Source organism: Macaca fascicularis, chromosome 8 (genome assembly GCF_037993035.2).
Source record: "Macaca fascicularis isolate 582-1 chromosome 8, T2T-MFA8v1.1".
Classification (NCBI taxonomy): domain Eukaryota; kingdom Metazoa; phylum Chordata; class Mammalia; order Primates; family Cercopithecidae; genus Macaca; species Macaca fascicularis.
Window position 1 is genome coordinate 116856005 of NC_088382.1, and position 23395 is coordinate 116879399.

The following is a 23395-nucleotide window of genomic DNA, read 5'->3' on the forward strand; positions in this document are numbered from 1 at the left end:
CAGAACGCTGATTTGTAAGCACTCCTGAGTGAACCTAGCTGACTACTTGGCTTCTAAATGTCAACATGAGTCTATTGTTCTCTTTGGGTAAAGTCAAGGTTGTTAAGTATTCAAAATAGTTCTTTGTAGGGAGAAAAAACTGGTCTCAAAAGAAAGCCAACGCTTAATGTTGGAGCTGTTAGTCATAGGAAAAGAAAGAACTAGAAACTTGCTGGCATTCTAGATTTGGGGTATTCACAATTGCCCCAGAAAATACTCATTGGCAATGCTTGAAGTTCCATGTAATTCTTGATCTACATATTTGTTTCACTGGCTGTGTTGTGAGCTCCCTGATGATAGAAGGTGTGTTGTATTTGTGAATTTCCAAAAGCCAGTGAAGAGCTGACATGCACTGAGCATTCCAGTAGGGTTCTTTTGAAATTCAAAGAAAAAGGTAGAAAGAAAAGAATAGATGAAAGAAGCAAGAAAGGGAGGGGGAAACGGAGGTAAGGAGGAAGGAAAACAAAATATTATAGCATTTTGCAATAACACATGGAAAAGTAATCGTAAAGCACAATTCTTGTTGTAGACAATACAGTTGAGTCTTGAGGAAATGTTTCTTAAACTGTCCAAACTTGTGCACTACCTCTTCCGCCAACCGAGTTACTTACCAAAGTTCACAGGTGTTTGGTACCAAACCCATTTATGCCAGTTCATTTATTGCAATATTTATAAAATTTTATGCAAATAAGTTAAATATTAGTGAGAAATGAGAGTTTCAATTTTTTATAAATATCCAGATTTGCTCAATAAAAGCAAATTACTGAAACTTTTTTTTTGAATTAGGAATTGTTGAAACGCTAAAAGACTGGGAAAAATATTAAAAAATTAAAGAATTTTTAACATATTGCCTTGCATGTGTCTTTATGTACTGTTCTATATTTTAAAAACTGAAACTAGAGATTGGATGCATTCTACTACTGGAAAGTTTTAGGAAAGAACTGATGACACAGAATTCCAGACTTTGGCCCTCATTTTACTTTATTAATGGGTAAGTGATGTATATTGTCATATTTAAAGTTAAAATTAACATATGTGTACACTTTTATTACTCCCGAATTTACCTAAGTTTTTTGATAGGCTGAATATGCTTGGTACAGATTGCATTGAGTATATACTCTTCTGAAGACCATCTACCCATAGCTCACAGAAAAGATATAAGACCCACTGAAGTTAGTACTCCGTTGGCTCTTTGCTTCTCTGTTCCTAAGATGCTCAAGTCACACTTTGTAAAAGTTTCACAGTGGCAAGAAATATTAGAGCAATTTCTGGTGTGCTAAGAATTTTACACATTTTTATGGCAGCCAATGCTACCTACTAAGGAGAAGAGCAAAGCTTACCTTCTCCAAAGCATAAACAAAACAGAAAGTTACAGGAGGCTGAAAGTCAAAGAATGACCACTTTCTCAATTGCAACAGCCCCTGGGAAGAAAAAGAAGGCCACTGGGATTTTCCTTGCATTTTTTTGCAGCTCAGACATGTCGAAACTCTCCCTCTATCCACTTGATGATTCCCTTTTCTGTGCAGTCATTGAAAAGGGATTCAACAATTATACTCAATGTGAATAAAGAGGCTGGGAATGATGAAGTGTTAAGTTTTGGGTCACATATTTCCATGCTGTTGAAAGCGTTGTGTGGATAAAACTCTCCAGCTTCCCCAGGGAAACATGCAGTGATTCTGGGTGAGCCTTAGAAATGAACAAGGATTAGCATCATTCGTAGGAGAGCCTCCATCCCTGTCTCCACATGCAGGCCTGTACTTCCCTCTAAATGGAAATAAATATGCCTTCCTAAACAGTTGTTTGCATTTTTGTCTTTCAGGAAGAAGCGACTAAAAAGAAAGCAGTATAATTTGCATTTAGAAACTAACATTTACTTCGAGCCTCTTCCCAAAAAACTGTCCAAGCATGCTCTATTACGAGAGCAAAATGTTTGAGTACAATGAATCAAAATGGCTGCAGTATAGGGAGGAAACCTTCTAATAGCCAAGTGCAGTGATCCAGACACAGCTGTTTCATCATCAAGATGAAAAATACGTGAAAGAAGGGAAATCGTGTTCCCACATTAATAAACTGTCTTTTGGAGAGTTTATCAGGCACGGCCACAGATCTGATATGTAGGACAAAGGCTTGGTTTGGATGAAATAACTTCTACCCCTTATCTCTGGCTCCAGATTAAAGCCTTGATCTGCCACATATTTGCTGTAGAACTATCGACTTTGTTTCTGAGCCTCAGTTTTTCTGTCTGCAAAACAGGGATTACAGACATCATTTTCATATACAAGGTTTTGAGAATAAAATTGAAAATACACCTGAAGCACTTAACCAAGTACATCTGATACACAGAAAACACTTAAAAATCTAGCTGTCGTTATAGTTAAAATATATCTCACAATATATAGTAATTTTCTTGTTAGTTTCTTCTCTTCCATGAGACTGTAGTCATATGCAGGCAAGCAAGTTCCTTTCTACTTTGTATAAGAATAGGAAAAAGAATAATCTAGGGTCTTGTCTTAGCCTAAAAATTAATAAAGGGATACTGAAATAATTATTTAAAAGCCTCTCAGAGGACTAATGTTTTATTATACTAAATTGAGAGTTGGTTTATACAAGTCAGTATTGTCATTTTAATCTAAAAAGTTAATTATTAAATAAGAAATTACAACCAACTGATTGCAATTGGGACTAAACTATAGTACTAATGAAAGCACAGACTACTTTCTTATTCTTACCTTTGCTTCCAGGTACTAAAGTATCTGTTTCCTTCAACTCTCCCTTAGTGCTATCTCTTTCAATCCCTCTCTTTCCATATCTCATGAGTTTTAGGAGCTACAAAAGAGGTAATTTTTAAGGTCTTATACCATGCTAATAAGTTAATAGTTGTGATAATTGCTTTCAACCAGGAATGCATATCAGAAACAGCTGTGGGGCTTTTAAAAAAATATAGATGGTTAGGCCCCCCATGAAGATTCTGATTCACTATGTCTGGGACGGACTCAAAGAGCTATACATGTAAAAGGTTGCACATGTTAGTCTGCTATGAACTGAAGGTAGAGATCCATATAAATGTGATTGGAATAGATATTCCAAGTGCAAACTCAAAAGAATATATTAATCAAATCAAAATATTTGTGAGGTACACAGGAAAAATGCAGGAGTAAAACCCCATCTTTATACTGAGGTCCCTATGGGGAGGAAAGTTTTGATTATGTGTCTGGGACTGTCCTTCAAAAATTCATGTTCTTGCCTAAAAGACAGAGTCAGCCAATGCATATGCTCCGAAATAGGCTTACATATTATGGGCACATAACAGTTTACTGCAGGTCTTTATTTTACCCCAAATAGCCTGTAGCTTCCATAAAAATAAAAATGAGGAGATCGAGACCATCCTGGCTAACACAGTGAAACCCCGTCTCTATTTAAAAAACTACAATAAATTAGCTGGGCGCAGTGGCGGGCGCCTGTAGTCCCAGCTACTTAGGAGGCTGAGGCAGGAGAATGGCGTGAACCCGGGAGGCGGAGGTTGCAGTGAGCGGAGATCGTGCGACTGCACTCCAGCACTCCAGCCTGGGCGACAGAGCAAGACTCTGTCTCAAATAAATAAATAAATAAATAAATAAAATAAAATAAAATTAAAAAAATAAAAATGAAAGTATATATGAAATTCTGTGCTGATATTGAAAAAGCAGCAATGAATGAGTAAACATTACACTACAATTTCCCCTTTTTCATGAATAAAATCTAAGGATACTATGTCATGTACTTTTGTAAAAACGATGTTTAATGATGTCAATCACAATCAGCTGAAAGGTTTTGATTCAGTAACTCAGATACATTGTTAATTGATTTTATTTCTTCTCTAGCTCTCTAATAAAGGGATAAAAAGACACTGAAATTTAATCTGAACTAATGCTGACTTAAAATTGGCCTTAAAAAGCACATCTTACTCAAAAAACACATGCAAAGGAAAGATCAACATTTGTTAGTTTTTGCGAAAACCTGCAGAAATGTTCAATTTCGGTTTGTGCTTTTCCAAGTTAATAAAATAATTGTCTCTGATACGTTATTTGTTTTGTCTGATAATGCTCACAGGAAGCGTTGACTTTTTATAGATGAAGTAAAATTGAAACCAGACACAGTCCATGTATTCCATGGGATTCATCTTTTTTCATACAAATCATTAAAAAAAAAAACAAAACAGATAAGACAGAGCTGTGGCTTTCAGGGCACTTTCAAACGCAGTTGAATGGTATATCTCCTCTAAATGCTGAGACACGCAACCCAAGAAAGACTGAAACAAATTTTGAATTTCAAAATTTTTAATTTCTTATGCATTTTTTCTCTTTTTAATATGAAGATGTTAAAATATAGTTGAAAATGTGCTCTCAACTTCTTTCCAGAAACAAAGAACTCCCAGAAGGAATGGTGCTCACATTGAAATTTTTGAGTGGATAGGAAGTTCTGTTTATGGGGGTAATTGCTCTCAAAATAAAGCAAGTTTCTCTCCAGGGCATCAGTCACTGCCTACTACAGTATAAAATTAGGCCATTTAGGGTACTGTTTGGAGCTCGTAGCTTCATTGCGCTTTATATGTGAAAGTACTGCTGATAAGTGTTATTGCTGGAGGCCGCTAAAGGGTATCCTTATGTCTTGAAAGAACTAATATCTTCTCTAAGTGCCTCATTAAAAAGCCCACTCCAGACTTTCCTTTCAGGCAAACATCTTTACAAATCTGTAAACCAGATTTTGCTGAATCTCCTCATGAAGAAGGTTAAGTGAAAGCTAAGCTTAGGTAAGAGACTTGTAGGCTTAAAGCCAATGTCAACAATCCACAAATTCGTAAACTTTTCATATTGACAGAGGTTTAAAAATAATGATAATATATAATATATATTTGTAATTACATGTGATGGGAATCTTACGAAGCAAGAGGCAGCCCATAGATATCAATCAGTATGAAGGGAAGGAAGGAGAGAGGAAAGGCAGAAAAGAAAGAGAGAGAAAACTTGACTTCTGCACTCATTGCCCAAGGAAGAAATGTAGCATCCTACTGTATATAATAGTAGATTGGTAAAGACTGGAGAAGAGTTGGGGTATGCCAAGTTCTTGTTATCCCGAAGGTTGTACACCCTTAGCTGAAGAAGTCAGCCGGCAGTTCTTTGGATGCAGGAAATAGAAGTAGGCGTGATTGATAAGAACTGGCATAAGGAGTCTATATCCATTCCTGGTGGAGTCATGTTATTTTGTCTTTAGGTGAAAGAAAAACTAGATAAAGAACCAAAACACTTTCTACCATGTGTTTTAACCATCTTGTAACATATGATGAATATTTTCAATAAAAAAAAAAATTCTTCAGCCTAATTTTTAGCCAGAATGTTTCAAAATGTTGGAGCTTATTTCATTTTTTGATCATGCAAAATTGACATTCATCTGATAAATGTTTCAAGTTTGAATAAAGCATGATAGTCTTTCTTGTTTTAAAAAAGGGAGGAGGGGTAAACTCCATAAAACATGATGAGTAAAGAATTTCAGTTTTGTTCCAATAATGAAAAAAGAATTGCTTAGAAATAGATATATTTGGTAAATACTTACAAGACATGAATTGATTCCATACTTAACAAGTCAGTATCTCTTACTTAACATGCCTAGCTTGCCAAGGCAGCAGATGTTTACAGTTAAGAATTCACCATTTTGGAAAGTCACCATGATGACAACTTTATATTTTTCTGTTATCATTAATTTTAATAACAATGTATTTCAGATTAGCCTGAGTCTCTATCTATAGTCTGATTTTCAGATGACTTCTTCACATCACATTTTAGTGGTGAAAATAATCATGAATTAAGATGGTTTGCAAAACAGTATTTTTGGCATAGTTAAGTGAAATTTTTGGTGTCTTTGATGTTTTCAACTTGGATCATAAAAATAACTACTGTTCACTGAAAATTCAGTGTGCCGAAGTGCTTTACTTACATTATTTCTAATCCTTGAAACATCCCTGTGAGGCAGGTGAGGTATTATCATTGTCCTATTTTAACAAGTTAGTTAGAAAGCTAAGGTGCGGGCTAGGTGATTTGTCAAAAATCACTCCTCTTGTAAATGGTAGAGTGATTTTTTTTTTTTTTTTTTTTTTTTCAGACGGAGTCTTGATCTGTCACTAGGCTGGAGTGCAGTGTCGTGATCTCAGCTCACTGCAACCTTCGCCTCCCAGGTTCAAGCGATTCCTCTGCCTCAGCCTCCCAAGTAGCTGGGAGGCATGCACCACCACACCTGGCTAATTTTTTGTTATTTTAGTAGACATAGGGTTTCACCATATTGGCCAAGATGGTCTCGATCTCGTGACCTACTGATCCACCCACCTCGGCCTCCCAGAGTGCTGGGATTACAGGTTTGAGCTACTGTGCCTGGCCTGTAACTGTTAATATAAACATAATTCAAAGTCTGTTTTTTCGAATATAGGTAATCTTTTATCCCTCATATATTTTTAGAATCACCTAGGCAGGAAGAGGCCTTCAAATATGACCTAACATTCCAATTCTCCATAGCAATTCCAAAAGATAATGATCTACCTTCTATTTCCACTGAAGATGGGGAGCGCTTGCCACTTAATAGGCAGTCCATTTGGTATTGGGATTAATCATTGGAGAGTTTTGTTCATACTTGGTCAAATTTTGCCTTCTTGGAATTTTACTTGATTCATTATTGCACTACCCTCTCAGGCATTGTTCGAATGCACATTCTAATTCAGGAAATCTGGGCCAGAGCTTGAGATTCGTGTTTCCATTAAGTTTCCAGAGGATGCTAATACTGCTGGTCCCTGGACCACATCTTGAGAAGCAGGCTCTAGTACCACCTACCTCCATCCAGTTAACTAAAATAGCTATCAGGTTTATGTCTAATTCTTTTTTTCTCCAGGTGTTTACCTGTTAGAGATGCAATTTCCAAATTCCTCCCATCCTGCTTATAATCCCTAGGATAAGTTAATGTGTTTGAAAACCTCCAGAATTTAAACTATATTTTTGATGTAACCAGATCATGGCAGACACCAGTGAGTTCTGCATCTTATGTGATCCCCTAAACTACTAGTAATGTACACTGAGTACATTAATCTTTGTTAATTCAAAATGAGCTTAGAACCAAATAAACCTCTTTCAAATACTAAGTCCTTAACGCAATTTGTCACTCTCACCCTGTTTTCTCACAGTTAATTTAGGTATTTTTTATCTAGGTGAAATAGTCTACAATCATCTCTGTGGAATTATATCTTGCTGGCTTCAGCCTACCTTTCCATCCTGAGTTTATGATATAACAAAGACATCAGGATTCCAACTTTGTGTAAGTCCAAACTTTTTAAACATGCTTTCAGACTGTTCAACTGAGTATCTGATAAAAATGTAAAAGCAGTGACACCACTAGAAACCTCCGTTCATTTATTCAAACCCCTTATTTACTGTCATTTGACCAACTATGAGCCTATTAATGGGCAAACTCTGAGGCAAATCAACCATAGTTTTTACAAACTGTCTACACGAATATCAAGACAGAACCGAGGCTAGTATAGCATTTCTTTCTCTCTACCTGTTGAGAGAAAATTTGTCAAAAAATCAAGACACGAATTATCTAGAGGTTTCAGCTGCAAAAGAATGGGAATCCATAAATATAGATTCTCCTGCATTACTATGCCTTTGCATTCTGTCAGCAGATTTTAATTTTTAATATTATAGGCACCGACTATGTGATTACTGGATTTTAGATTATTTCAACCCTTGCTCATCTCTGTTTCCTTTTAAAATGGGCATAGTGTTAGCTAATAGTGCTGATATTAAAAATTAGATAAGAAATTACATATAGGGCTGGCATATTGAGCATTAATAAAGAGATGAGCTGTGATGATGATGATAATGATGATGATGCCTACTGTTATTTTGCAGACCCCAGTGAACCATGGCTCACAGTTCATACCTTTGTGTACTCCTCGTGCCTTAAATCTGGACTTTCCCTGTGACCAACCACAACCAACACAATGCAATGGAAGTAATACTGTTTCATTCCTGGGTCTAATAAAACTAAAAAAGGCTGAAAGCTCCTGCTTTGTCTTTGGAGGATGACAAGTGCTACGTAAGAAGTCTGATAACCCTGGATCACTTTACTGAAAGAAGTTTAGCCTAGCCACATGGAAAGGTCACATGGAGAAGCTTCCAGTCAACAGCCAGCAACAATTAGCCAGTTATGTGTGTGAGGCTATTGCTATTACCCATCCTGTTCCACAACCTGCAACCCTGCACAGCTCACTTGGTCAAGCTCATGTATCCAGAGAAGGTCTGAGTTCTAGCTTCCCCCACCCTCATTCAACTAGGAACAAGCGCAAACAATACACAACAGTTCACCAAATAATTTCAGTAATACGTTTTTCTTTCTGATGACATGTGGAAATCATTTACTGAAAATGATTTATGAGTGTTTTGTGTCTAATGAAAATAATAACACTAATGTATCATTTTATTTCAAAAATAACTCAGAACCACCTAAAAATACAAAGATTCATCAAAGAGTATGGAGAAGATAACTTCAAGATAAAACAGCAAAAGGCACTGTAAATTCTTCCATCTTACCATTTTATATTCTTTCCAGCCTCTTTGGAAATCTAGACTTCCATCTTCACGATGTTGTATTACAGTCCAACCTCCCCCATTGACATCCATATTGCAAAATACCTGACAAATGGAAAACAAAGTCAAGTAAAAAATACTTCTACTTTGAAAACATATATCGTACATGTTTCAAAATAGGAATAAGGTGAACAGGTCTGTAGATTACAAAAACTAAAGTTACTATATTGAACAATGTTAAGTTAGATATATTATTGGTTATTTCTTCCTATGATTCATATTTGAATTATTTCTGATTAAATTCCATCAATGATGAATAAATTACTTGCACAAATTTTAGTCAGCTGAAAATTAAGTCTTTGTCTCAGACTATAAAACATTTAAAAAATATCTTTGTTTTAAATGAAAATAAGCATTTGAGTATGTTCAAAGTTTTGGAAATGCTACCAAATTTCCAAAGTTACAGACCATTTGATTGCCAAAACACACAACCCAGAATTTTAAAACTTTAAATTGATTGAAATGGGTGTACAATAAGAACAAAAAAAATTGTTAAAATATCATGTCTTTATCACATATTTTATTGCCTATCAATTCTTATATATGTACATGTTACAATAGTTATCCTTGATGAGTCAATATTTCATTAGAGGCAACATTTGTGGCATAACATGTGGAGAATGTATTATTTGCTTGTATTTTAGTCATGAACAATAATAGGAGAACATGACATACTGTATCTCTTCTGACTGTGACAAGAATTTCTTGCCCATGTGGAAAATTTATACAAATCTTTTAAAGACTTATGCTTATTTTAATTATTCAAAATACAATGGTATTTATTTAGAAATTGACTCATTTCCCCCAGAGCCTACCCAAGAAGAGAAACATATCTGTAATGGGATTATCTTCGGAGAGCAATCACTGTAATTGATGTAGCATGAATGTGGCAGCTTGATTATTCAACGGGGACTATTCCTCAACAACTGAATACTAAAGCATGTTGAAGGCTGGCTAAAGGTGGGATATGATGTAACAGCAGCAAGCAGGCTATAAAGACACAGAGCTAAGCTCTGATTAAAGGAAAAATCTCAAGTGTTTTCCCTGAAGCATTGCATTTGGAACACAAGTAGCAAAAAGGGTATAAAAGCAGTGGCAAGACACATCATTCAAAGAACAAATTGTCCATGTACTGCCTCAGAGTGAAAGGGTCTAAGATATACATGCCTACTTGTGGGCATATGAACTAGGACAGCTCTCCTCCCAAGGCTCTCCCCCTACTTTGACAACAGCCACACATACAGTATGTCTTCATTAACCCCAGGAATTGACTCACCTCCAAGACTGTACATTTGAAATTTTGATTCCTGTCCCAGTCATCCCCACCAGCACTAATCCTTTAATTTCTGCGCCTGCTCTTAGTCCTCAACATAATCTCTAGCTACACTTTTATCTTCCGTAATTCCAATTAACGTATTCATTTATGTTTTGTTTTACTCAACAACCATTCTTGGGCATCAGTTTTCACTTACAGCTGGGGGTATTATTATAAATACATTATGGGTCAGTTATCAAACCTCTCAAAGTTTCAATAGTGACTGATCCCATAGGATTAAAGAGACAGAGTTCAGAGATTTCAGCTCTAATAGGCCGAAAAATCACGGAGACAATAATCTAAATGAGAAATTTAAGAAAGAAAACACGAGCAAAGAAAATGATCATAGTTTTGGACACCTCAAAGGCTAGCAAAGAAAGTGATCGTAGTTTTGGACACTTTAGCCTTTGAGGTAGCATAGATATCCAAAGAAAAAAGTTTATTGAGCTGTTCGAGATGATCTAGACCAAGGATAAACATATGGATAAGAGCATAAGGAAGTAAGAAAGGAATTGCTATTAACAATGACATGATTGTTAAGGACCATATAATATAAACACCTTACATGCATTTTCTAACTTATTCTCATGATAGTCCTATGTAGGAAGTAGGTATGATGATCATCTCCATTTTACAGATGAAAAAATACTGAGGTTTAGAGTAGTTCAGTAACTTACCAGTGATTATATTCAACAATAAGCTCTGGATCTGGGATTTAAAATTGATTTGAACTGGATTCAGAATTGAACCCTGTGTCTACCTAATTGAAATTTATTGGGAATAATCTGCTTAAAAGCATTTGTTAATAGCATGAAGACAAATGCAATTACTTAAATAAGTAAAGAAAAAGTTGGAAATAGTTGTGTGTGGCAGAGAGTGAGAAGGGTCAACGAATGGGCTTTGGTGAACACTGAGAAAGATAGAATACATCAGAAAACTTTAGATGGGCAGGGATTTCCTTCAATTTACTGCTGTCCCCAGTACCTAGAGGTATGCCTATCCTGTAGTGGGTACTGAATGAATATTTGATAAACAAATAGAGATGGAACAGGAGAGATAAAATAGGAAAAACTGATTAATGGAATGCTAAGAAAGAGATGGATTTAGAGTTGGGGAAGTGACCATCAAAGGTTTCAGAAAAGTCAAGATAAAAAATGATTAATAAAATATAACTTCAATTTGAATGAAGGAGCCTTTAGTGACCTTGGTGAGAGAGAATGCGGATTCCTGTGGGAACAAAATCAGATGGCATGGTTTCAAGAGGGCATAGGTGGTAATTCAAGAGAAGCAGTCAAAGTGGAGCTTTACTGGTGAAATTTAAATGAGAAAAAAAGGGAAGTAAAAATGTCAAGGAAATATTTTGCTGGAAGCAACTAATATCACAATTTTCTCAATTAAATTTGATCGTGCCCTGACTTGTTAATCCAGAATGAATGTTTTTATTCAAATTTTTATTTCCTAATGGACATTGATTGCCTGAAAGTTGGCCAAGTTGTATTTGCAAATCTGTGAAGTCCACTTATATACTCAGGGAAAAGAATCACTACATTTATAAATGTAGAATACAGAAAGGACACTATACTGTACAGGTTTTAAATTACTGTTACCTAGATTATTAAAACTCTATGCACTTAGTTTTTAAATCACTCACAAATTTTTTAAAAAGACAACTTTCCTTCTAAACAGAGGAATCCAGTGACTTGTAAATGTTCAGATGTGCTGAGAATGCTTCTTAAATAAAGAGCTAGAGAAAAAAACCATTGGGAAATATAAATTACCCAGGCAGATTACTAAGTTGGAAGCTGAGGGGCAGAGAGGTTAAAGGGTTAAACATGTGCTTCCCAGTTCTTATGAAGACTTAACAACATCAATGATAACAACTGCTCTTTGTGTTATATAGAAACAATGGAGCTGAATAACACCTTGGTTAACAGCGCCAACTTGAGTGCTATGTTGCCTGGATTCAAAATCCACCTCTGCTCTCTCTACGTATCTCTTAGATATTTTCTGATAATTTGATGAGTTAATGTATATAGAATTTTTAGAATAGCGTTTGGCATTAATAGGCATTGACGCTACTCCCCTCTCTTACATATATTACTGATGACATAATACATACTTATGCTATGCATTATACACTTTATGTATATAATGTAATATTTAATATGTACATGATATTTAAATTTAATATACTATAGTTATATAACATTGCATAGAAGTTTTATAATTTATTATAAATAATAGAAAATATACAAAACCAAAACATGTAGAAGTTCAATAAATTATCCTTATAATTGTGATTTCTAGGCTCTACTTATTATAATATTGGCATCATTAATCTTTGAGCATGTTGCCTTTCTATATGTATTATGTATACATATATATACACATACACACATACACACATATATGTATATTTAAGAGGTTGGACTCACTCTAGCAAAGATAAAACAAAAGCCTATTATTTTTAGTCAGAAAAAAAAATGCCGTATGCTTAACAGATGAAGGAAATTCAAAAAAATACATGGTAGATTTTAGAAAGATTTGAGACATGAAAGACTTGAAAAGTTCATTTGCCAGTATTGTGTGGTCTGTGCTATCTGGCAGTGTCCTTACTGTGAACAAGGCCCTGCTACATAAACTATGGCTATTGCATTTATCGATCATATAACTTGGGCTTAACTCTATCCAAGAAATGACTGAACTGGCTTCTATCCCAGGCAAGGTCAAAGCTTTCAAGCATTAAACACTTTTTAACATAATACGGAGGCTTAAACCCAAACAAAACGGGGAAATTTGATTCACGCAGTTTTTACACTTTTATGTTACATAGAGGTTGGAATGATTAGACTTGTGAATGTTAATTATTTTTCCATACCATAAATGAAAAGGGCTTAACCCATTTGTTATAATACTTTTCCAAGAATTAGGGGAATTGTGAGTTCAGAATCAAATTTTTAATATTTTACAATAAGCAGAGTAATGATTAAATGGTTTGTTTTTTGGATAAAACTAGGCATTTGGTTTTGGAAACATAAAATGAAAGCAAAAGTCCTGTTTCCTACTACTATACATTGAAGGGAATTCAGAAAGAAAAATAAACACAAGACATTAATAATATAAAAGCAAAAGGTAAATATAGAAATGACCAAAATCTAATTTTCTTTCTGCTTGAAAAATCAAATAGTCCTACAAAACCGTCTTTGGCTTCCACATTTGAAAAGACAACATTTCTCTAACTTTCAAAGATTTTTTTTTTTTTTTGGTATGGCAAAATGTCAACTGAAAAAATTACTGTATTACAATCCTGTTATACTTGCAACTCTCACACTGACTACAAGATGAATAGTGTCTGTACATTGTTTTGTCACTTTCCTTTAATAACCCTAGTTTATTTATTGGTCTATACCATGCATATTTGATGCTTCCGTTTTTGTGTGGGTTGCCTTGAGATTCTTACCCTTGCCAAAACTTCTGGAAACATCATAATGAGCAATGCTTTGGCTAAGCATATGCAGGGGTAGCACCAACCTTCCTATTTACAATGTACAGTCTACATGGAAGGGTGAAAGTCCTAAAGATGAATTTTGCTAGCACTTTTTATAGGATTGACAGAATGCTGACAATTTATTTCAAGATGGAAGAAACTGAGATTATAGGATGGTGAGAATGAGGTGGGTTATAGTGAGAACATGAGTCAACTTACCTAATTTTCTAAACATAAACCCTTGCCTGTGTAGCTCACATGTCACACATGTGTTTACCACCCCATAGGGCAACAGGTTCATATTCAAAATTATAAATGATACAATTTCTATTTTCGTTAACATAATGATTCTGCTTAATCCTCTGATTAAAAGGGTGTATTCTAGAATTAGATTCCTTTGTTTTGAAGTCAATGTTCAATATTTGCTAAGAATTTGTTTGGGGCAGGTTATCTTTGTAAAGTAGGGATAATGGGAGTCTCTATATCAAAGGGTTGTTGAAAAGAGTAAATGAAGGAGTATACATATATATATACACACACACACATATACTAAGCATACATATACAGTAAGCATATATATAGATATTTAGATATCTATATAGCATATATAGATATATAGCTATATAGCAGATATATAGATATATACTATATAATATATCGTATATATTATATCTATCTATCTATCTATATATCTATATATGCTTAGAAGAAGACTGGCAAACTGTAAATGCACAATACATTTGAGCTATTTTGTTAATCAGCTTGTAAATTACTTTTGAGGAAATTCATACAATATTTGTTCTTACCAGTGCTATGCTATGCCATTATACTAAGGGATTAAACACTAAATTTTTTACCTGCAAAAATGTGTATGTATGTCAGTCTGAAATACCCATCTTCATTATAGAACAATATTACTACTTATAAGAGAATCCATGATTATAACAGGGAAATAATAAAACAAGAGAACGAGCATCTAAGTCCAGAAGAAGGCCAGTCTTTCTCTCTTCAGCTCAGTTATCTCCCCTTCTCACCACACTCTGCTAGTATTTCAACAAAACTAAATCTAAATCTAACAATAGTCCTGACCAGCTAATGTGGGAAGTTCTTCTCTCTGAAAAGCCATGGGGTCCATTCAGCTGTGATAAAATTTGCTCTTTGTGGGTACGTATGAGTATGTTACTGCTAACCTGTTCAGGTTATTATTTTTTTAGACTAAATATCAGAAGTTAATTCAGTAGATACTTGACATTTGTGAATTTAATATTCTAAGTTTTATTTATTTAAGAAAACCCAAAAGCTCCATCATATTTAAAATCCATCATTTTGTAGAAGCGTAAGCTTGAATCTTGCTTTCCTGATGAAACCAACCTAGGAGCCAGCCATGGAAGGAGTGAATTGGATTCACCAACTTTCTATTCTATGTAAGCATTGAAAGCAAACCTATTCAAGATTATGAATTGAGGTGGGATCTTTTTCTTCACATTACCAGTCCATAGAATGACTAAAGCTGTATTTGCACTGCACCCTTTTCCCCACGGGCCACATGGTAGTACTGGTGAGAGTAAAAAATAATTCTAAAATTGTGAATATTCTTGATCTGAAAACTTTGGGAATTATTTTTAGATTAATGTATATCATAGAATCACTATGAGTCTAAATGGAAGTTCACTTAATATTTTTAGTTAATTTTATTTTTACAGTCAGATTATAAACTATAGTGGAACTGACAATAATTTAGAGGTTCCTTCAGGTCTTGAGTAGTACTGTAGGGAAATGATAAAGCAAATATTTTAGCTCCACCTCCTACTCCCCAGCAAATTCTCACATACTTCATCTGCTATGTGTATGGTGTGTGTTTATGACGTGTGTGTGTGTGTGTGTGAGAGAGAGAGAGAATTGAGTTTAAGCTAAAGTGTGATTTGAGGATAACTTCCTTAGAATAAGTTATCCTCATCTCCTCATTCCCAGGCTTGCCATTGTATTTCCATTTTTCATTTGTTTGCTTGTTTAAGCCATGGGATTCAATGAAATCTTGCACAGAAATCAAAAATGAAAATCAGGCAAAACCACACTTCTCTGGTAGATGGCTGAGGTAGCAAAGTACAGAACAGTGTCTCCTGCCTTTCCTCCCTCCTGTGCCCACTCGACTCCTACATTTTAACCCCTTATAGACAATATCGAAGGTTATCTTTCAAGAAGAAAATTTTGTCACAGCAAAGGGGAAAAAGAAACCATTTCGAGCTAACATAAACAACGATTCATTATGGAAATCAAGAGAGAGAGAGGACAGTGGTAAAAGGGAAAATAGAACTGTATCAGTCCTGGACTATAGTCCAGACTTCCTGGGTTGCCGGTTACATGGCATCTGGCAAACTGGGCTCCAAGATTCATTTCCTTTGCCTATCAAAGGAGACTAACAATCAGGAAGACTAAGCAAGTTAGACTGGCTTACTATGCACCACATGGAAGTGTTGATATTGCCATCAGCGGGTCACTTACTCATTCATTTATTCCAGCACATATTTATTGAGACCTACTATGTACCAGAAACTATGCTAGGTTCCAGGAAATCAAAGATAAAAGGCACAATCTCTGCCTTTTAGAACTCTGGTAGTGAGAAAGTCATGTAAAGTTGCCTGAGGGAATCAGAGAAGATTCCAAGAGCATTGCACAGACCCCAGAGGAAATGGGGATAAGAGACAAGAAATTTAGGTGGGGGCATGAGGGGAGGACAGTTTTTTTATCCTGCAAAGGCACATGATCCTTTTGGGACCCTGGGCTTCCAGCTAAAATTCATAGACACTAAAGAGCAAAGCTCTTGCCTAATCTCACTCTCTTTGGCTGTCTCACCTCAAAACTTCCCACATACCGTGCTTTAAATGGACCATTTATATTGCTATACTTATTGATAGTATTTTATAACTATCTGAATAATTGTCTATCTTCATCATTACACTAGAAACTGTTTGCTCTATATCTATGTTCCTGACAAATGCATGACATCCACGTAACAGTATTGAATGAAGGCATGGATGGATGATTTAATGAATAAATGGTGGAAGAGAGTATACAAAAGAGATGTCACAGCAGGAAGATAATGTTTGCTTACTCCAAAATTTACCTTGGGTCCTGTTCAACATACTGATGGATCCGATCTTCCAACCTACTCTTTTAAGTAAATATGGAAAGCAAATTCTTTCAAGATTATGAAGTAAGATAGGAAATGTTTATCCTATCCTAACAGGAGCAGTAATTTGCAAATAGCTATATCTACCCCTCCCTCTCCTCTCAGTATTTGACTTTGTATTATGTGTGTTCTCTGGATTGTTGGGTCTTTGGAAGATGGCTTCTCTTTCCCATACACTCACGGTAGACATGAACTCAACATGTAATCTGTACAAGGCAAACATTTATGAGCAATGGGACATCCTATGAACACCAGGGAATAAATGCAAAATTTTGTGTGAAAGACAAGTTATGGGGGTTGGAGATTTCTGTACAATAGGGTTTTCATCCTTTATGGACCTGGGAAACAGAGTATCTCTGGGAGAAAAAGGTTCAGGCATCTCTCTATATATTTCCAGTTTAACAAGCTCACAAATCAATCTGATTATCCAGCATTTCAACTGGGATCTGGCTTACATCTCGTAAACAAACACTTCTGGTTTTACCTTTTTGGGTTCTGGCATATTATTAATATAAATAGTGTAGATTCCACTTTTATTAAAACCAGCTTGATATACATCTGCACAGTCTCTAAATGGTTTCTCTTCCTCTCTTTTTCCTCCCTTTAGTAAAACTGCAAAAAAAAAAAAAAAAAAGATTGCAATATGTGAATATCAGTACCATTAGTAGCCAAATGGACTCCAATAATAGCTAAGCATGTCTTCATTTCCTCCACACAAATGTCAGTATTGCACACAGTAAAAAATCAATCATAAAGACAATACTAGATTTTGAGGTAGCTTACAAAATTAAAAAAAAAAAACTGAAGGGAAAAACTGTAGAACCATTTCTAGCTGAATGCTTATATTTTACTTAATTTCTTACTTCTTTTTTTTCTGTGTATCCTTTCCAAAACATCAGCTCAAGGAACAAATGACCTGGGCATGTAATATCTTCAATTGGTAGCAATTACATCAAGTTTCCTGAAAAATCTCTAAAACATTCTTACCTACATTTCACAGGAAAGTCTAAAAAATTGCTAACGCACTCTTTGGAACAGGAAGAGATAAAGATAAATTCAAATATAAAAATGCAATATGGAAGTTTAAAACACTAAAAAGCAAGTAGTACTGTTTCTGTGACTTTATATTGAAGAGTTTCTAGAAAATTTTACCAACAAAACAAAACAAAACAAAAAGAATCAACAACTGTTACAATAATTAGATTTGGGAAGTAGAAAAGACTTTATGACCCAACTTAACTACCTACAATGAAAATGTAACCAAACTTTACTTTGTTCTTTCTTTGATGCCCTGAAGTCAAATCATCAGGCAGATGATACACAAATAAAAGAACAATCACATAAATAAGACTTTGAAATTAAATTATACAGGGGGAAGAGTCACAGTAAAGCTAGAAGTCAAGTGAAGACAGGAAATCTATTAATAGTTAGAGACTGTCTCTACTGAGGAAAATCTTATTTTATTTACTGAGCTTTACCCATTATTAACTTCTTACAACTGAAATAAAAGTACAAAATGATGCACATTTAATAGTTCTTAGCTAACGATATATGTGTTATATTTATAAAATATTCATGATTTAGTATTTTCTATTGTGTATTATTTTAGTGGTCAGTTTTATTTAACTTTTTTCTAGAAATTAAGATTAAGACTATTTTGTAATTTGCCCTTAAAGTTTCCTATCACTTAATAAATATCTGCTTTCAAACACACTGAGTTATAATAGTCTTTCATAATAAAAATACCAAAGGCAAACTATGAGTCAAAACTTTTACATTAATTTTAAATGATCTAAATATCTAAAATCCTGGCCTGACTTAACACTGGGCTTCATACTAAATACTGGCCTTTAGTTGCCTAATGTTTACTAACTTATAGGTATTGAGCAGTCTAATCTTAGTGGAAAGAATTACTATTTCAACATAAATTACTCAGATTCTTAAAAATACTAAATTATGTTTCAAGAAAATGAAATATTTATGTCAGATATGTTGCCATAACAAAAAAATAGTACTGAAGCATTTAACAACATTATGATTTTCTATGTAGCTCAAGTCTGCACTAATGGTTTTAATGAATCATACTAATAATTACATCTAAATACCACCATCACAATTTCCATGTCAACACAAAATAAATCAACTAATTAAAGGGCTACAGATTCATATGATAGTGAAAAAGTACTGCACAGAATGTATGCAAATAGCAATTTAAAGATGCATATATACATGCTTACTCAAAAGTCATCTTTAATAACATTGAGGATGTCAATGGATTATATAAAGGTATTCATTCCAAGAGCATTGATGTAGTTTACTGGTTTCATTTATTCTGACTTTATGGACTGCTATTTTTCTAAAACCAAACAAAATTTTTAAATTCCACCTACTGGATCCTTTCTTCTGTTGAAATGTTGAAAACAACCAAATTAGATGCCCAAAAAAAGAGATGTGAAGAAATACCAACTAAAATTTATGATCACTTGAGAGGACAAACAACACAGAAAGATGTGGTCAGCAGGAACCCAATGGTAAACCCATTTTTCTCTTTTGAGAGAGAGAAGGTCATTTATCTATGGAGAAAATGCTTCTCTTGTATATACCACATCCTGCTCTCCCCGTTTTAGTTATGTATGGAGAACACATTCCCTTCTCTTGTCTGCCATCTCTCCTCCCGTTTTTATTTTTTTCCCCCCCACTTCAGGAAGATGTCGGAGAAGGGACTATGTGTGGGAAGAGGAAGCTATTTCACACACATTTTTTAGTAACTGAGGATAAAGGAAATAGTTGGGTAATTTTTGTGAAAACTAACTGTATAAAATTTGTTGTCAAAACCATGAATACAAATTTTATACTTGGGAAAACGGTTTGAGAATTCTACCATCAAAAGGTACACCTAGTATTATGGTTATATTATGGATTTTTTGTTGTTATGGTAACATGTATGAAATAGATATTGTATTTTCTTGAAATTTAACTTGGTATGTTTGAAAAGTTGAAATACTCGTATTCTTTCAAAAAAAGTCATTCTTTCCAAAAAGATCAGATTGCCTGTTTTTAATTACTTACCAGTTAGCAAGCATATGCCTTAATTCAGGCTACATTTTAGAGTAGCAAGGCATTGAAAATCAATGTAAAAGCTTCATCCACAGCTTACGTTTGGTATTTTTATTATATACTATGGTTTGAATAAGGTCCCTTCGATAAGGGTAGATTGACCTTTAGAGTTTTTTTCCTTATTCTATAAAGTGAAGTAGTTATAAATACTTCTGAGATGGGTGTATGAATTACATAACACAATGCAAAGACACTGAAGCATAATAAGTACTCAAGAAATGGTATTTGTTGTGGTAATGACAACACTGTTAATAGCAATATTATACTGTTACTCCTTCTTATGGAAGGGACACTAGCAGAATGTAGAAGGCTGGCCAGTCCAGTCTAGTGCGTGGTGGATGCTGCTGTCTTCCACCTTCCAATTAAAACATAGCAGTTATATTTGACTGGTTATATTTAGGATCACATTGAATTAGCCTTTCCTGGTCAAATTTGGCTAATTGGCTGGTTTCATTCATTGAATAAATCAGATTATACCATTGTTTACATTTAAAAATAAACCCAAAACAGGTAATCTCATCTTGCTGTATATTTTAAGCTTTACCTAAAGAGTTAAGATTTAAAGATTATTTCAGAGGAAATTATAAATGATTTATATATCAACGTGTTGGTTATAGAGGTTTCAATCCCATGACTTTTTGCATGACTCTTTTCTTTGTAAAGTACTGCAGAGTTCTGAAGTCCAATGTCATGCATAGATATTGTAAAACTGGACACCTAGGAAATATTTTAAAACCTAAAGAGACCATAACATTTGAATTTCCTGAACATTGGAAGTGTCAGCATCAGTGATTTCTTAGGAAGTCTTGAGATTCAGTTAGATAGAAGATAGAAATTGGAGGAATATTTAGTAAATGACACAAGACAGATAGAAACAATAGACTTGATGGGGCTGAGAGCAGTAGCTCACAACTGTAATAATAATGCTTTTGGAAGCAGAGGCAGGAGGATCCTTTGAGGCCAGGAGTTCAAGACCAACATGGGCAGTATAGTGAGACCATGTCTCTTCAAAAATTAAAAATTAAAAAAAAATGTCTGGACTAAGATTGGACAGAAGAGTAAAAGAAGCATCACTGGACAGACGTTGGTGGGAACCCTCCGGAGACCTGAAAGAGGACTGTATCTATCTCTCAAAGTGGTTTAAACTTTTTGTAATAATGAACTGATTTGAAAGCATGAGTTAAAAGGTTGATCTTTATGTCTAAAATTCTTTCTTTGACCACATATTCTTATTTTTCCTTTATTATTATTTAACTTCTAACGAGTTCATTTTCCCTCTCATTGAGTTTAGATCCCTGCCATTCCTGTCACTGCTTTCCTAGCCTCCCTCTTCTTTCTTCTTAGCCTCAATCCCAGAGTCAGGAATTTAATAATGGTCCATTTGGCATCCCTGGTCTCTCCATCTATTGTCCTTTCATCCACTCATCTTTGCATACGTAAATCCCAACCCCTAGATGGGCATTCATTCACTTTCTCAACCCCCTTGTAGACTGCAAACACTGAGTCATGTATAATAAACTTTCTATGACATTTCCTGTAGAGTATATTGCAAATCTTTCTACTTTTTAAAAAACTGAATCCTATTCTTATCTTCTTTCACTCTTTATAAATGACCTTTATGGTTTACTATGAAGATCAATGCCATTTGATATGTCTCCTCCACTCCCTTCTACCCTACAGAAGTTGTCTTTGCCTATCTTTCCCCTTGCCTTCTGTATTGACCTCTCCCAGTCCCTTTCAACTTCTCTAATTGTTTTTTCTCTTTCCTCTTTTATCGATTTATTTCCTCTCATCACCTACCATATAGAAATTCACTAAGATTCCATTCTTGGATGTCTATTTCTTATACATCTGCTCATTTTGCACACTGTCTATCATGGCTTCCAACTGCTGCAGAAAAGATTGATAATATACACAGGCACTTTTTAACACTGAGTATTTGCCTCTCTTTGCCTTCAGATTCATATATCTACTTGCCTGTTGGGCAGTCCTTCCTGCTATGCTAGCTTTCATTTGTTTAATGTTACATAATCTTTCCTTCCAAACCACGTGTTTGCTCTTTCCTTATTAGTCCTACTATCCTTCTTCAGTATTTATCAGTTAAAAATTAATGAAAGTGTAAATTTTTTTCTAATGAGACAATTATAGTATGGTTTTTCCATTTGTCCCTCTGCTTCTTATCCTCTCTTAGTTCAATCATCCTATATTATTAATTCAACAAATATTGATGGACATTTGCTATTTTTAAAACTTTTCGTAGGCCATGGAGATACAGACATAAAAAAGCCCAAGCCTGCCCTTCATGTGCTCACAGCCTGATGCGAAAAAGATCTTCCATGAAAGCTATACCCATGATTAGTAACTTTTATGATAGGACAAAACTCAATTCAAGATGGCTTAAGCAAAAAGATAATTTATTGGATCACGTAACTAAAGAATCCAATGTAGACTTTAAGTAAGTCATGATAAGGTTTCAGACAATGTGACCAGAAATTGGTTTCTTAGTCTTTTTCTTAACCCACTTATTCTTGGCAATCAACCTGGTCACAAGATAGCTGGCAACCACTTGCAGGGCTATAATGTCACCAGTTTAAATACAGCACCAAAGAGAGAAAATGCAGACAATTGTTATCTTAGAGGTATGTATCAAGCACATTGGGAACGTGCAAGAATATACTCCACCTGCCAGGTGGACTCCAGGAAGGCTACCTAGAGGAGATAACAGTTGAAAGAATAAAACATATAGAAAAGCTTATCTGACCTAAATTTAAGAGCCTGGTATGCTAGTTCAAAGATTTTGCCCACACCAATATCAGCAAATAAATCTAGAAAGTCCTAGGAATGAACCATTATTCATTCTTTTCATTTAGCCTTATCTGTACAACCAAATCTTTGTCATCTAAAGGGGTAGAATAGAAACACAAACAGGTGCATGTCTGTCTTTCACCAGCCAACATTCAGTCAATAAGCAACCTGAGACCTGATGCTAGCAGCTGTTGACTTTATCCTGATCTTCCCTTCCTTTACCCAACCAATTTCAATCCAGATGGTACATTCGCCACCAGACTGACTTCAGGGGAGGACCATGAAAGCTGAGGCAGAGGGTCACTTCAATTCAGATGAACCCTCAAGAGAAAACTTCCTGGAATGTGGAATTGGTAATTATGAGCCTCAGCCACACTAGCCGAGAACACAGAAGGCAATTAGCCTTGCTACCAGAGACAGTGTAAAAAGTCACAGCCCTTTCTCTTACCCATTTTCTGATGAGTTGCTATAAAGAAATCAGTTCTTCAATTGTTCTTTTTAAATCTTAAATGTGGCTAATTGTTCATATATTTCCAGTATTTACCAAACATCAGAATACATGTGGATCAGGTTATTTGTTCAAGGATAGTCCTTGAGACATCATCATTAGGGAGATCATAGCACTAGAAATTGACCCTGAACCTGTGATTTCAACATAACAGGTCACTGAAATTAACTGAGAATATAAAAGAAGGAAACAGCACATCTGACAAGTTGCAAACAAGCAAACAATTGATTGATTAGATTTTGTACTTTTCAGTCAGGTGTGTGGGCAT

At 34.9% G+C, this 23395-nt stretch overlaps 1 protein-coding gene and 1 long non-coding RNA gene across 10 annotated transcripts in view; one reads left to right on the forward strand and one right to left on the reverse strand.

Annotated features, from left to right (window-relative positions):
- The window catches only part of LOC135964799 (uncharacterized), a 40245-nt gene extending 32155 nt beyond the window's left edge, over positions 1 to 8090 (forward strand). The window contains exons 2-3 of the long non-coding RNA XR_010577451.2: positions 7265 to 7371; positions 7968 to 8090. This is a non-coding gene — a long non-coding RNA (uncharacterized lncRNA). The remainder of the gene's footprint in view (positions 1 to 7264; positions 7372 to 7967) is intronic.
- ANGPT1 (angiopoietin 1) overlaps positions 1 to 23395 on the reverse strand; it is a 274342-nt gene that overhangs the window by 55945 nt on the left and 195002 nt on the right. For all 9 annotated transcript variants that reach the window (XR_012416596.1, XR_012416595.1, XR_012416597.1 and 6 more), the window contains exons 5-6: positions 17182 to 17309; positions 8649 to 8750 (exon numbers count right to left, since the gene is read on the reverse strand). Coding sequence is in view for 6 of the 9 variants with exons in the window: in XM_073999303.1 (XP_073855404.1) it covers positions 8649 to 8750; positions 17182 to 17309 (230 nt within the window). In the remaining 3 variants the exon portion in view is untranslated. The remainder of the gene's footprint in view (positions 1 to 8648; positions 8751 to 17181; positions 17310 to 23395) is intronic.